We start from the raw sequence: 16,517 nt of genomic DNA, 5'->3' as shown, positions 1-16,517 counted from the left end.
ATATATATATATATATAGTTTAGAATACAAATATATCTTTATCTCAAATTTGGGAAATGACGAATTACATATTGTTTATAAACAATAACTATACCACTTCCATGGAGCTACCATATGATGCAACGATATGTTTATCTCAGTTTAGAAAAGAAAGAGAAAGTAACAGAGTAGAAAAAGAAAAGTCGAATGTATATTTAGACCTATAGATGTATGTCTATGGTCTGTTACCTAATAACATCTGCGCTATTTGTATCCACCGATAGTTTACATTCACTGCTATCAGGTTTTAGACAATTCCTTTCTAGAACATACTCGATTAATGCACGCAGGTTTGACGATGGGTGCGGGGGGGGGGGGGTACATGAGGGGCACATAGCCCGGGGGTCGGGTTCAACTACGGGGCCGGGAAATATAGGATATAGAATTATTCAGAACAATAATAATTTTTTGATAAGGTGTGATGAAGACTTCTAAGTGGTGGCGGGGGAGGGGGTTGCGTTATATATTTGTCCAAGGGTTCGTACTGGCTCTCGACAACCCTGATTTCAAGCAGTAATACCCAACTTTTGCTTCAGATTTTCAAATTCCTGTTTGATAAAGTCGTAAAGTTCGTACTCCAAGTGGAGCTCCGCTCGAAGAGCCCTTTTAACCGTCTCTGACGGTCCAGTTTTATTTAATGTCTCTGTCAGTTTCCAGTAACTTCTACGTTTTAAATTTCGGTAAAATACTGTAGCGCCATGAAACATATCTGGCAACAGTTTTTCTAAAACTTGGAGAAATCCGTCGTAATCCTCCGTGGTTCCGACAAACAAGTAATTGTCTTTAATATTCTGTTTAGCTCGCTTTGGCCCCTTTTTCCTGGAAGGGTACGGATGCCCAGGTGGGACTCCGCAAAACTGTTGGACATTCTTCGATAAGACTGACTTGTCCACACAAATTCCACGTTTACTGTAGCAAGCGTCAAAGGGTTCCTTAGTGTAATTCATTTTCTCCATTTCTTCGCGGTACCTACTTGGTCCGGTGGAGTCCCCATAAACCTTAAAGTAATATAGCGACACTAATCTTTCTACTGGATCTCTTACTATGCTAAGTAATACCGGTTTACGTTGTAGTATATCGTAATACGGTAAATGAGAATAGATAAAGGTAGGTGTTGTATCGTTAAGAACACGTTCGATCTTATGGCGGACAGTCTCGTTTTCAAGAGCCATTGTGTTCTCCACTCTCATACCGTGATTAGTCGCGATATTGAGAGCCACGGTATTCAATGTTCTGCTACCAGTCTTAGGCAATGCGTTAAAAAGCACGTGCCTATTCCCTGCTATGGGTTGCTTTTCGTCGATATAAATACTGCCAGAGTTTTCCGAACTCTTGGATTGGTCGTGTTGCTGCCCTCTATTTGTTACTGTTTTTAGCCGATTTTTCCGAACCAATGCGGAGGAAGATAAGTTGATTAATTGATGAATGGTAGCGATTGATGCAAAGATGACGAGAAATTGACGGAGTCTTCGCAGTGAGTTTGAAGCCATCATTTTGCCCCTCCTCACGTCGTCTTAGAGTTTCATCTGTTTGAACACGAAGAGAAGGTTTGCCTACCGCCCGATCTAGGTATAAAGATAATGAGAAAGAAAAAAAAACACTACGTTATAAAAGACTGAATTAATTTTGATATCTTAAAGCGAGATGACTCCCTAATCCAATAATGCTGGGTCCGGCTGCCTAAGTCGGAACTGAACCGAGCCAGACCAAAAGACATCAGGCTTGTGTCCGGAGCCGATAAAAGTCATTTCTGACAAAGGTATAAGAAACTAAGAAAAAAGAGGGGTGTGAGGATGTTATGCTGCACATGTATACCAAAGAGACAACTTGAACATCACAACAGTCTTTACAACAGTATTTAAAAAAAAAAACAGGAATTGTCAGAACCATGTCATGATCAGGACGAACGGAGTGAAGGAGGGGGCGGGGTAGGGTCGGGGGGTATGGGGTGTGGAGGATATCCCAATAATTTTAGACTTGTAATGTTGCATGTGATCGAGCTAAGATTCGATAAATCATTCCAAATAAGATATTAACATCTTTGTAATCACTGTCGGTTCCTCCCTTGTTAGCTAATATGCCGTGTATTGTACAGAACGTGTGTGCCAAATAAAATTAGTGTATTATTGCATTGTTTTGTTTAATTTACAGAATGTTTCCATCTAATTTAATCGTTCCTGGTGTGATTTATGGTAATATTTATCAGTGATATGCTACTTTAATACGTGGATATATGGTATCAAATATGCATCAAATAAAATCTAATTAAAAATACAGAATTTAAATTCCGTCATATTCTAAGGCCCTGGTTTGTTTTGATTTTGTTTTCCGCTATCCGCCACCACATAAGCTTAGAGACCCATTATTGCGTCGCGATTCATAGCTTGGAAAGCGAAAGTTTGTAGGCCACTATTGGTTATTATTCTTCTTTCTAACTTTTTTTCAACAAGTGGAGTATATCTAATTACATTGTTGTTTAAAATTTTCAAGAGAAGTTAACTAAAAGAGCACTTTTTTATTGCAATAATGGAAAAGGGTAGTTTTCACTAAGAAAAAAAGGTGATTTAATGAAAAGGGCAACCTTTAAGGTTTTTCACGAAAACGGATAGGAACTGTTCATATTTGCATACACAAGCATGATACGAAAGGATTGTATATAGAGAAGTAGAATATTGTTCCAATTGGCGTTATTAATGGTCAAGTCATGTGACAGTCATGTGGTAGTCATGTGATAATGTTATATACGCGTACGGGGATATATAAGGGAAGTATACACGAAATATAAGAGAAGTCGAACTGCATGAGCGTTACTCTTCGTATATTGCATTCCGCATTGTGTCCGCTTCCAACCATTCACCGCTTGTCTCTGCCAGACGCCCCCCCCCCCCCTCACCCGTGAGCATATTTTATGTAATAATAATAATAATAATAATAATAATAATAAATGAACTTATAAAGCGCTAAAATCTACGAAGTATTCAATAGCGCTGTACAACCCTAATAGAAAGCCAACTTAAAAAAATGAGTCTTCAAGCAAGACTTGAACTGACTGAGAGTGGGAGAACTCCGCACAGATATGGGCAGACCATTCCAGAGCTTGGGCCCGGCTGATGTAAAGGCACGGTCGCCATATGTTTTCAGTTTAGTTCTGGGAACAGTGAGAGTGAGTGTATTGCTAGAACGCAAGGTATAACGAGTATTGACCTGGAAGGACAGATCGTCCGACAAATAGGCGGGTGCTATTCCATGAATGCACTTATACACCAGGAACAGTACTTTGAACTTAATTCTGAATTCAATTTATGTATTTATTTATTATGTATTTATTTTATGATATTGCTAGTAATTTCAAAATAGAAAATGCTTAGATGCAACTTACAAGGCATGGGAAGTGCCATTTCCAGCGATCTGGGAGGCATTTTTGGCCAATTTTTTTTTTCTTTTACGCTTCGCGCCACTCCTGGTAGCGCCACGCTTAGATAGTTTTCCTACAAGCTTCGCCCTCCCGCGGTAAATTCCTCGCTACGTGACTGCTCTCTGCCTTCTGTTATTACCATGTATATGGGGCAGATACAAAACAGACATCAAAGATACAAAGAGACATTTAAAGAATGCAGTGGCGTAGGAAGGTACTTTTGAGTGGGGGGGCTGAAGAGTGATGGCCGGCCTGGGGGAGGGGTCTTTTTTTTTTCCAGGTGGCCCCAGATGCAATTTGGTGCAATATAGCACACTTCAACCCACCCACTCCATTTTGTATATAATTTTGCATTTGCACCTGGCCTTAGATGCAATTTGGTGCTCCAAATGAGATTTTTTTCTCATCTGGAAATAAAAAGGGGTTTTCTGACCTGCGAAGCGGGGGGGGGGGGCGGAATGATACTTCCGCCCCTCCACATTTTTCACCGGGGGGCTGGCGCCCCCAGCCCCCCCGGTTCCTACGCCCTTGAAAGAATGCATACAAACCAAAGGAAAGCAGGCAGATTGCATGAGAAGGGTTACATACCATTAATGAATGGCTGTAGATTCAACCTGTAACTATAGAATTGAATTATATTCCATTCCTGCTAATAAACATGGGCGTTTTTTTTTGCGGTTGCAAATTGTTTAAGGTAACAGTAGCCAAATACTGTTCTAACGAGAATGATTAATAATAATAATAATAATAATAATAATAACAACAACAATAATAATAATAATAATAATAATAATAATAATAATAATAATAATAATAATAATATTTTTTTATTTTTTTTTTAAAATTTTTATTTGCATCCATCTCTTCTGCACAACATATTAAGTTGAAAAGAAAGAAAAAAATCGCTTTATGACACCAAAAGGACATTTCCTTTATCAATAATGCAAAGAATCCCTTAGCAGTTTAATTTCTTTGTGCTTTTTGTTATTGATAAGTATATACATTTCAACACTAAAGAAAAATGAAAGCTTATGCTTGAAAATATCATAACTTGGAACGCTTTTGTTAATTCTGCAAAGGTAAATATAATATTTGGCATAAAACATTGTCAGGCTATACCATTTCATTTTGTTCTCGTAATCATAACCAAAACACACGTGTTCGTACTCAACTTCAACTTTTGAATTAAAGATTTCAAGATATATTTTGTTCCAAATATCTCCAACTGCGCTACAGCGCCAGTAAAGGTGGTCTAAAGTTTCAGTAGACTCGCCACAAAAACTGCAACTTGGGTCGTCAATAATGTTAATTTTACTAAGAAAACTATTTGTAGTAATGATACGATGGATAAACTTGTACTGAAAGCTTCTTAATTTAGTATCTCTAATCTTGCTACAAGAACCAAAAATTTCACTCCAGTTTAAAGTGGTGCCTTTAAAATCATTGTCCCATTTTAAACAACCACGTGGTTGCTCAATACAACGGCTGTTAAAATTATTATAAGCATATTGACAAATCTTAGTAGTACCATATAGTTGCGCTAACATAACCTGCTGACTACATGGTTGCTTCGGCAGCTGCAATGAATATCTGGATGGTACCCACGTACGTGGGATAGAATGTATAATCCCATTCAGCTTAGTAAAGGGGAAGCTTGGACAATTAAATTTAGCAATAAAAGCAGTATACGATAGAGGCCTGCCAGACATGTCATAAAAATCCCGGACATAAAGCACATTTGAATTAAAACACTTCCTGTACCAAACTACTTCATTATTAATCTTGATAAAACTGTTGTTCCAGATAATCTGATCACCGTAATTCGCCACCGGGGTTTCAAAGGTGAGATCGCTCCAAGCACAACAGCAGTTGCGAAGAAACTCGTGTTTAACCTTGTTAAAAATATCATTTCCCTTGAAATTACAGCTAAAAAGAAAATCCTTACCAACGCTTTTCAAAAAATAGTCGAAAAGGACTTTCCAATGGCCAAAATTATGATCTGTATATCTTTTAATCCAAGTGATTTTCATACTTTTCATGAAATCATGCACGTTAATCATATTCAAGCCGCCTTCTTCCTGTGGCTGCATTAAAATTTTCCTCTTTATTTTGTCGCCCTTTCCTCTCCAAATAAAGTTAAACAGTAAACTATTTAGTTCCTTTAAAAATGATTCTGGAGGGTTAGGCAGAACAGAGAAGAGGAAAACAAGTTGTGACAGAGCAAAACTCTTTATGATAACAATTTTACCATAGGGAGTCAGATCACGAGGAGACCACATATTTAGGACACTTTTCAAACGTGAAAGTTTTGGCAAATAGTTTAAGGGAAAGAGGTCACTTCTATTATTCGTAAGTGTAATACCAAGAACCTTAATAGGACCATCTGTAAAGGGAATATTATAAGCACTCTGACCATTACCATTCTCATTATTATCGCCGATAGGAAGAATGTTAGACTTTTCGAAGTTGATCTTCAGACCAGAAGCTTGTTTAAACTCTGTTAGTATCTCAACAACTCTCTGTAAAGAACGATCGATATTGTCCAGAAAAATAGTTGTGTCATCAGCATACATAGACACTTTAATGTTAACATTGCCTACTGGAAAACCGACATACATACGGTCAGCTCGTAATTTCAAAGCCAAAATTTCTGCACACAACACAAAAAGGTATGGGCTTAAGGGGCAGCCTTGGCGCATCCCCCTTTTAACAGGAAAAAAGCCAGAGGAAACCCCGTTATTCAAAACGCAAGCCGTACAATTTGCATAAAAGGTCTTAACCCAACGAATAATGCTATCCCCAAAATTGAAAAGTTGAAGTGTATGGTACAAAAAATTCCAATTAACACTGTCGAAGGCTTTTTCAAAGTCAACGAAAAGAATGTAACCTGGCACATTTTTATCCTGTGCATACTGTATAACATCTAGGATCAGTCGAATATTTTCTCCTATATATCGGTTTTTAAGGAAGCCGGTTTGATCATGATGGATAACATGCGGCAAGACCTCTTTGAGTCTTGCAGAAATACAAGAAGCAGCAATTTTGTAGTCTACATTTAAAAGTGAGATTGGCCTCCAATTACTAATTTTCTTAATGTCTTTACCATCTTTAGGAAGTAAAGTAATAACAATAATAATAATAATAATAATAATAATAACAACAATAATAATAATAATAATAATAATAATAATAAAAATAATAATAATAATAATAATAATAATAATAATAATAATAATAATAATAATAATAATAATAATAATAATAATAATAATAATAATAATAATAATAAAAAAACGATTTTCCAGGATTTATACTTGATAATTGTTAGGCTTATTCATGACATACAGATGAAAGCAAAAGGCTTGATAGATTATTACTAAGGGATTCTTACGTTGAAAACATATTGGGCACTGTGTGAATGTCTTTAAGAATTGAGAGAATATACAGGGCACACGTTGTCAACTTGTATACCCAACATCAGACTGCTATAAATTATTAATTGCGGCAAATAATTATTTGACAGTTAAATCTCTATATCTCCAATTCACTACGACCATCCCCCACCCAAACCCCACCCCAGACGTATAGGGGTATATCCACACAATTTGATTCCAGGTGTTAACGAGGTTGCATTTATTAACTTACTTTATGTGTTTATTTATTTATGTTTCTTCCTCTCTCTCCCCTTTTGAAATATCATAACTGTCACGAATATGCTTGACACAAGTGAATGAATATTCATTAGTTTTCTGTTTTGCTCACGAAGTTCGCATTAGCAACATTCGATTTTGGATTTGTGTAAGTCTTTGTTTAGATTTCTTTGCATATAATGCAGGTAAAAGGCCAGTATGAATAGGCCGGGTAAGCAGGTTATGGCGTTTTGTACTACAAGGGTGCTGGGTGCCCCAGAGCAGTTACTCGTTGCAGTTGGACGCCATGTCCGTTGGGCGACGTTAGCCCGCAGTAGTTTACTATTAGAGTCGTTGGTGACCTTCTATAGGGTAACTTTAGTTCCCGACTGGTGAATTTTATGCATAACTTGAGGACATCTGTCTTAAAGGACCTGCAAATATCTGTAAAAAGCCGGAAACTGACCGAATTCCGTAAGTGTATCATTTTCGTATGTGTTCTAAGTCAAACTTACTTTTTCTTACTTAAGTCTTACTTTGCAGTAGAGGGAACGCAATGAGTTAGTCGTATTCTTGTTTCTTATTTGAGTAAAAGTGAGGCCGGTATGTTGAAAGGTTGAAAAGCACGTATAAACATATATTTACGAGAAGTTTGTTAGTATCGAATATCTGTGCAGGGAAGGGTATATTGTTAATAGATGATAATAATGATAATAATAATAACTCTTATATGGTGCTCATTATTGCACGTAAACATACATTCAATGGCACCTTACAAAATTTCAACCCTGGTCATTGGTAACTTGACACACCTACACACCAAAGTGTGCACAATTCAATCAATTTCTCCTGGGACACCACAGTGCACCACAACCACGTGTCCCCCAGGGGACTTCCCATAGGGTGCAGCCACAAACCGGCGCACACAACTATATTTACAAGTTACCTCGCAGGTCCCAATTTATTCACCTGGGTGAAGAGAGGCAATGGAGATAAACCGCCTTGCCCAAGGACACAACGCAATGATCTGGTCAGGGCTCGAACCTGTAATCCTTCGATCACAAGTCCACTGCCTTAACCCCTTGACGACAACGCCCTCTTAGTGGTAAGAAGGTGTAAAATATCTCGGATACTACAGCGAGATCAATATATGTTTGATACGTTTCCTTTTGCCGATGTAACGTCATGTTTGTGTGAAATATTTGTGTATACAATGCGTACATTTTACGTATTGTTTCAGGGTTTTGTTTTGGTGCGAAATTTTTAAATAAAACCACCAACTTATCAAAGACACACGTCACTCGAGAATTTTGGTGTTTTCTAGTCGAATCGTTTCACCTTACACGTGACAATAACACATGAATTAAGAAAAAAACAACAACAGAATACACATAACACTACATCCTAGGTATCACCCAAGCTTTACATATAAATTACCTCGCCACATCCTAACGGTGATATTCCGTATAAACGTTTCTGAAAATTTATAAGTTGCAATTATATGGAATTTAAAAATGGAAGGAAACCTTAAAAAACGTACCAGTAAGAATGTTGCCAGACAGAATATAAGTGTGCGTTTAAGTCAATTGGATTGCGTCAACTTGGGAGTTCCCTGCTTGGACGTACCGGTTATAATACACAACTGTATACCGAACCATCCATATTGTCGATATTGTGCATGTAGTCGCTTAACTAAAGTGATTAGAAACTTCGACAAGTATTACTATAAGTTTATGAAACAGGTCTGTATTTACTCTGGGCAGTTTTTTTCTTCATTTAGCTGCAGGAAGTAGATATAATAAAAGTGGAACTGCGACAAGCTGAAGAGTGCAATACTGTAATAAAACAGACGAAAGAGAAACAGGAAAAGAAAGCATATATCAACAAGATATGCTATTAAAGGACATCTTTACATCCGGTCTGTACTTTAAAGACTTCCGGTAGAAATGATCATACAAACGATGGTGCTAACAACTTCGGTCGACGGAGTCGGGAGATGGGTTGATATCATATTTAGGCTTGATCAAGTCTTCAACCTTACAGGTGTCCGTGATGTTTCCCAAAAGGAATTATATATTTCTTGGCTGTTCGGGCAGATATTCTTTTAGTTATTTCGATCATGGATCAATAATGACCTTTGGGCCTGTGTCTCCATTAATGATATAGTGTAAATCCATTTGATCAGGTATTTCGACCTGGCCGCAACGTCAGTCGATTATTACATATATATATATATATATATATATATATATTAAAAAACCGAAAACACCACAGACTTTAACTTATACATCTATTTACTGAAATTAATACAAAAAGAACGACATGTTTCGAAAGTAGCGACTTTCATCATCAGGTTACAAACGCAAAATGAACAAGTAATAGCAAACAAATGTACACTAGCAATAACATACAAGGACGAGTAGATTAACTCAACAAAGATAACACTGGACAGTCAAGCTGTTTGTTGAGATTAGGTTTATCCCAATTGATATGTAGGCTTTCTTTGATCCTAAGCTGGATGATCCTAAGTTCAGTGGGAGCTGAGTCGATAATTTTGCATGAGTTGTTGTCACATAGCCGCATACAGTTGGGAAATTTAGCTACGTGTTTGTAAATAAGTGAATTCTTATCGGTTTTTTGATGCTCAGAAGTCCGTGTAGAAAGGTGCCTATGGGTTTCCCCTATCAGAGTTGGGGACTCGAGTCAGGGACTCGGACTTGAGTCCGACTCGAGTCGCAAATTTTAGGACTTGAGACTCGACTCGAGACTCGGCTGTCAGAGACTTGGGACTTGACTTGAGACTTGCCCAAAAAGTTAGCAAAGACTTGGGACTTGACTTGAGACTTGCCTTCAAAAGACTCGGTTTTTCTACTAGAGACTTGTTTGTATTTCACAATTTTCTAATCATTAAATAACTTCATAAGTTGATATCGATAATAAATAATTATGGTTTCGTGTACGCAGGGCCGTCTTAAGTGATCACCGGGCCCTGGGCCCGGCAATGGAGCGGGGCCCATCAATCAAGTGAGTTCGAAAAAAGTTGCGTGAAAAATTGACATCCTTGACAATCGCTCAAGCATAGACATGCCTGCATTTACCACCCCTCCCTATGTCGCGCATAAAGCATAAAACTTTAGCTGAATAGCATACGTGATATATCTAAAAAATGAAATACATTATAGAAGAGAAATCTTCCAGTTGCCCTCCATCCCTTCCCTAACAATACTGGACTTACCATTTGTAACACCCTTGTGTTGAGTCTTTCAACTGAGAGGGAGGTGTAGGCGGTTTTACACTATCTAACGGAACGTAGTCGCCAAGAACATGAAATATTTTAAGGGAGGGCCCGAAAACATGAACTTATAGCATGCTCCTCATGGTGAAACATAATTGCACCTATTAGGTGAATTGAGTGTACTGTTAATAGTAGTGTAATATTGTGACGAGCCCGGCTCCTCCGATAGTAAAACTATATCGGGACTCGCGATAGAAAGGTACTGGGATATCTTGATGCCGTATTTATGCTTCTTCAGATGTCTCGAACGGGCGAAAACAATGAGTTCACATAAAAACAATTTGACGAGATAGGATTTGATTAATGATTCGGTATAATTTCTTCTCTGTCGATTCTCTTTACAAATAAAACTAAATTACAATGATTTGACTTGACTTGACTCCGTCAATTAAACAATTAGGAGTGATGAACTTTCGGCGGAGTGATAAATTTGCTGATCAAGTGAGTAAACTTTCGGCCCCCTTTTCCTTTTATACCTTACTTCTATAAAATTCCACTGCGCATAATCAGTAGGCAGCCAATAACCTGACCATCCTGTATTAACTTAACGATATAAAAATAAGTGCGCTGGCACTGATCTGCCCTGATTGGTTGGGAGTTTGGAAGTCCATCCCCTTTCTATGGAAACTTCCATACCACGTGAGAGAACCTTCTCGAATGTTCCACAGACATAATGGAATCTATTTTGGGAAAAGGCCCTGTACCAAGATTCAATAAGATAGTTAAAAACTTCTCGAGGGAAAACTGAATCCATGACCTAGATAAATACATAAGAGGCCTGTCAGGTGTCTCGATGGAGTGTTTCGGTAACATCAAAGAGATGGTATCACTATTTCATAACATCCCCCTCAATCTTTTAAAATTTTTGGATACTCCAAAATTTTAACATCATACTGCTTTAACTTATCATTATCTCAAAAAGGTAGAGTACTGTAAGCACATTCACTAATATTCATTGACTTCAATAAATGTTCTTCATATATCTCTCAAAGGTTAACATCTTGGTTACGAATATTAAAATGATCATATGTTATATACATTGACACTATTCTCCATAAAAAAAAATGTGTGTACCTCTTCAATATTGATGACATCATATGATGTAATCTAAAAAAAAAAAAAATATATCATTAAGATATCTTAAAGTTACATGACACAGCAAAATATGCAGTATCTCTTACAAAATACATTTATGCATTTCATACATCAATAATACATTTATATCAAAAGTGAAATCATGCCGTGATTGGGGAGAGATCAGAGAATACTAGACTTAGTTATCTTTTAACTGAACAGAACACCTCAGCGTTCCATAAAAAAATCGTATTTTAAAAAAGAACCTTACAATATTACAAACTCATTTACAAAACCTCGTCTTTAATGAAGGCAAACAGTAGTTTCAAAACTGCTCTGATACCTTGTGAATCATATACATCCACTTCAAGAAATCAACAAAATGTGACTCGATAGCATGGTGACCCTAGGTATGCACTCCGAAATGATCTAGTAAAGTACCAAAGTACTAGATATTCGATACCATTAAAGAGACTCCATAGACTATGACATCAACAAATCTTTCTTTAAATTTACATAATACTTAACATCTTGTCTTTTAAACTTTTGAATGAATATTTGAGGAAAAGAAAATATATACATAACTTCCTCAAAAGATCTATACTTTCATTTGCTTTGATAACTGTTGCTGTAAGCAAAAGTTGCACATTACCAATGCTGTCTCTGAATAGCCTTCAATATAACATAAATGATGCAATGTAAATATCCTTAAAATATTTTCTCAATATATGAAAACCCATGTTGCTAATATTCCGGATATGTTCTAATTGCCGGGTAAACGTTTGAACGAATTCATAAGGAGAAATAAGGTATACTCATTACACATTTGTTATAAAAGATGAAACTAGGTCACTTGGTGGTGGTTTTAAACAATAAAGCTTATATTGTTACACCATACAGTACAATGACTTCCACTTAATAGGTATGCAGGTAATTGCCATGACGCATTCCATTCATACAATCGTGGGTAAAACACCTGTTCATCTGAACTTAAAGTAATATGCAGTTACACATACTAACCGTATAATGTTTGCAACATCCTGCCTGGATTGCCTGTAATGTTCAATCCCTTTTCATGGAGAAAATTCATTATTTCCTCTGTGTTGGAATATTTTCCTACATTCCACCAAAAATCATGACTCTTAAAGCCTGATGGAAAACATGGTGTCTGATAGGTGACCAGAACCTGTAATTCACCCAATTTGTATCGAGCACGTTGGACTTTCATGTCTCCTTGTGGAGCATTTGCAAAAACTTTCTTTTGCCTTAATATGCTATCTTTCATGGAAGGATATGGAAGTGCTAATCCTTCATTATGTGCTCTATTCTCTAAAAAGGATGCAACATTCATTGGCTTAGTGCTCATAAGACACATGACATGATCTGAAGTTACCCCTGGCAAAATGTTACCAAACTCATCATGAAACTCAATATGTGCATCTTGCATGACATTAACATTTTCTGCATTAGAAGTGTTACTACTCAAAACATTTCGCATTCGTGCAACCTTTTCACTTGATGAACCCTTTGTTTTCAAGACATTCCGCAATTTCTGAATGTTGGTGATATTCTTAGTTTCAGAAGATGCTCTTACAAAACATGGTTTAAGCCTGTTATAATTGAATACATCACTAAGAATTTCTCCTTTGAGAGTGGCCAACAAATAATGAGTCCTATCTAAAACTTGATGGATCACTAGTGGTCCACACCATTCTGCAGCAAATTTGCGAGAGTTTGCAGTCAAGGAAGAAGACGTTGGCTTATACAGATACACTAATTGACCCGTTGAATAAATTGCACCTTTGTCCAGTTTTGCACTTATCTTAACATTTTGAGCATCTTGTTGCTTCTTTTGTAAGACTAACATTACCCTTGACAAATGATCAAATCGTTTCTTTAACAATGTAGCATATTCTCCATGAGATTGTGATAATCCTGCCATTGGATTGAATGATAAATTTGTAAGATTCGGTGGCTTACGTCCAAATGCAAGTTCAAATGGGCTATAGCTACCTAACTGAGGAGAGGAAAATGTGTTATATGCATAGGCTGATGTAGGACAAATCGTACCCAGTCCGTACCAAACTGATTTAAGTTCACTTTGAGGAAATTTGAAAGAGTCTGAATGTGTCTTTCAACCTGTAAGCTTCCATGATTGCTTACACTGATGAACTTTTGTTGAATGCCTAAAGCTTTACTTAAGAGCTCCACTAATTTTCCTGTAAGAGAAGCTGCCGCATCACTTATGATACAAGACGGTGGACCAAAAGTTGTGACTACCCTCTGCAATAATGCTTCACATATTGTTTCAGCATCAAGAGTCTTAAGAGAAACACATACAACAAATCTAGTGATCTCATCACAAACAACCATCAAATGTTTAAATCCTGTAGCCGTTGTGGGCATAGTCTTGAAATCCAGACTAAGTCTGTCAAAAGGACGATAAGAATCAGGAATGCGAGCATGATATTGTCTCAATTTGTCTGGTTTCTTACGGAATTCTTGACAACGGAGACATGCCTGAATATAATTACTGATGCGTTGAAACATATTGCGCAGATAGAAATGCTGTCTAATGGTCAAATATGTACGCATTACACCTTGATGATTACTTAACAAGTCATCGTGATATCGAGATATTATTTGTTCTACCATAGTCTCAGGTACGACTAACTGAAGAGTCATCTTAGCATCGTTAGTCTCATGCAAAAATATCCTGAATAACAAACTATTACATAACAAATAATCCTCTGCTTGAGAACGAACAGTTCTAGCATGCTTAACACTACTTGGAATGATGTCATGTGCAAGAAAATCATAAATTGGTTTGTAGTAAGGACAAGTTTGTTGTTGAATTTGCAACTCTTTTACATCAAATTGCAGATCATAGTTTTTGATCAGCTTTCCTTGAATTGCCTTCATGACTTTATTCAATTCCTTTTGTTTTGGAATGTGCCCTGTAACCAAATGATCAATGTTTGTTATGACTGGCTTCGGCTGAACAAATAATTCTGGAGGTGGTTCTCTGATTACCTCTTGTACCCTTTGTCTACTCTGATCCACTAATCTTGGCTCTGAAGGTTGAGAAACACTTGTAAAATTTGGCACAACTAATATGTCAGGGCTATATGTATGTCTATTTTCACTAGGCATAGAAATAGTAGGCCTTCAATTTCAATTCAATTTCAATTTCTTTATTCCAGTATAAATGATAATATTTATAAATAGGACACATAAAAGATGATACATAAAAGACGTAAACATGTACAAAAATGAAAGCATGAAACAAAAACAAGAAATAAGATAGAGGAATAGAAGTTTTAAAAGATTAAAGATTAAAAGGATTATAACAGAGATTCTAAGAACCCATTTTGAATATAAATGGCTGCTCTGTAGATAAATGAGTTCTTAAAAAGCATAATTCTAAAAGATGGCAAGATAGTAGGATTACGTAGATTGTACTTGCTGGTTCTATTGCACAGAGAGATCAACTCGGAGTGAAGTGGGTGATCTTTAGAACTATGTATATTCTTAGCTAGTCTTATGAATTCATTTTTAGCAGCAGTGTTTACTTTACCAACAAGGCTTTCATAGTCGAGATTAAATATTTTGGAGCAGTATTTCAAGAAACTTCTAATTCTTTTCTTGTCCTTTTCAAGTAGAAAGTGATACCAGACAGGAACTGCATACACAATCACTGGCAGAATTGATGAGCTGAAAACCTTATCTCTTACATTAGAATGAAAATAAGGAGTAATGTATGCCAACGTTGATACAATATAATACACCTTAGACATCGATTTAGATATATGTTTAGTAAAGGTTAACTTGGCGTCAATATCAACCCCTAAGTACATAGTATGAGACACCCGCTCAACAATGGAGCCTTGAACATAAGTTTTCTGATCCCTGGTCTGAATGAGACCTTGATGTTTAATGTTAATGTTTTCAAAAATTATTTCTTTAGATTTCTTTGGATTAAGTAAGAGGTTCTTCTGCTCACACAAATTGACCATATTATCAATACAGTATTTATAGTCATTTTGATTTTCAAGGTGTGTCCGCTTTGAAATGTTACAGGATATGGCTGTATCATCAGCGTACTTAATTACATCACACCCCATTGAAGAACGTATATCATCTGTGTATATTGTAAAAAGTAACGCAGATAGAGGACCTCCCTGGGGGACTCCCACTGTAATATTTGATTCCTCTGAATAACCTTTCTGTAGCTTGACTTGTCGAGACCATCCATGTAAAAAATTAGCCAACCAATGTATAAGCCAAGGCTCATTGATAAAACTACACAAACTTTGGATTAACCGATTTGGTAAAACCGTATTAAAAGCACTTGAAAAATCTAAGAATAAAACTTTAGTGACTGTTGTGTCACTCTGATTTAAACCAGAAACAACACAATGTACGAGCTTGAGTATAGCATCTGTGCAGGACACGCCTTTTTTGTAGGCAAACTGATTTTTATCACCGTGTGATACGATGGCCTGCGTCAAGTATGGAAATAATAATTTTTGCATACAGTTAAAACCAATACTGGACATATCAATTGGTCTAAAATCGTTTACAGATGTTGGAATAGAGATTTTAGGCACAGGTGATGTTTTAGCATGCTTCCATAGAGACGGAATTGAATTCTCATTTAAACTTACATTATATAAATTAGTGAATATGCCAGCTAATTCTTCAGAGCAATACTTGTACACCCACCAGGGAATTTGATCAAAACCAGACGCAATTCCTATCTTAACAAGTCCAAATTGTCTTTTTACATCTTTCTTTAGTATTACTGGTGGTTCAGCAGTTGATAGGTCTGGTAGTATAAATGAAATATCTTTGCTCGAAGCATCATTAAAACGTCCGAAGTGTTGACTTAATTTTTGGCCAAACTCATCAGTTACCAAGTTTCTTTGCTGTTCATCTGGTTTCCGTATTGATTTGAGTAGATCCCACAGAGACTGTTTGTCTGTTGTTACCTTTTGAAAGTATTCATTCCTCCTCTTGAACACATGTTTGTTTATTTGCCTCTGTAACCTGTTCCGTAGAGTAG

The 16,517-nt window shown here is 36.7% G+C and overlaps 1 protein-coding gene across 5 annotated transcripts in view; it reads right to left on the bottom strand.

Moving 5' to 3' along the window:
- Positions 1 to 16,517, bottom strand: part of LOC139968893 (heparan sulfate 2-O-sulfotransferase 1-like) — a 61,263-nt gene that overhangs the window by 35,794 nt on the left and 8,952 nt on the right. For 2 of the 5 annotated variants that reach the window (XM_071973507.1, XM_071973506.1), the window contains one exon: positions 8,624 to 8,918. The exons of 1 other annotated variant lie outside the window; for it this stretch is intronic. Coding sequence is in view for 2 of the 4 variants with exons in the window: in XM_071973512.1 (XP_071829613.1) it covers positions 546 to 1,532 (987 nt within the window). In the remaining 2 variants the exon portion in view is untranslated. Of the gene's footprint in view, positions 1 to 14; positions 1,605 to 8,623; positions 8,919 to 16,517 lie in introns of those variants that run through there. 2 more of the 5 variants (XM_071973512.1, XM_071973509.1) reach the window with 2 other exon arrangements.

The sequence above is a fragment of the Apostichopus japonicus genome, chromosome 6 (assembly GCF_037975245.1).
Source record: "Apostichopus japonicus isolate 1M-3 chromosome 6, ASM3797524v1, whole genome shotgun sequence".
Classification (NCBI taxonomy): domain Eukaryota; kingdom Metazoa; phylum Echinodermata; class Holothuroidea; order Aspidochirotida; family Stichopodidae; genus Apostichopus; species Apostichopus japonicus.
This window is presented reverse-complemented; position numbering and strand designations above follow the sequence as displayed.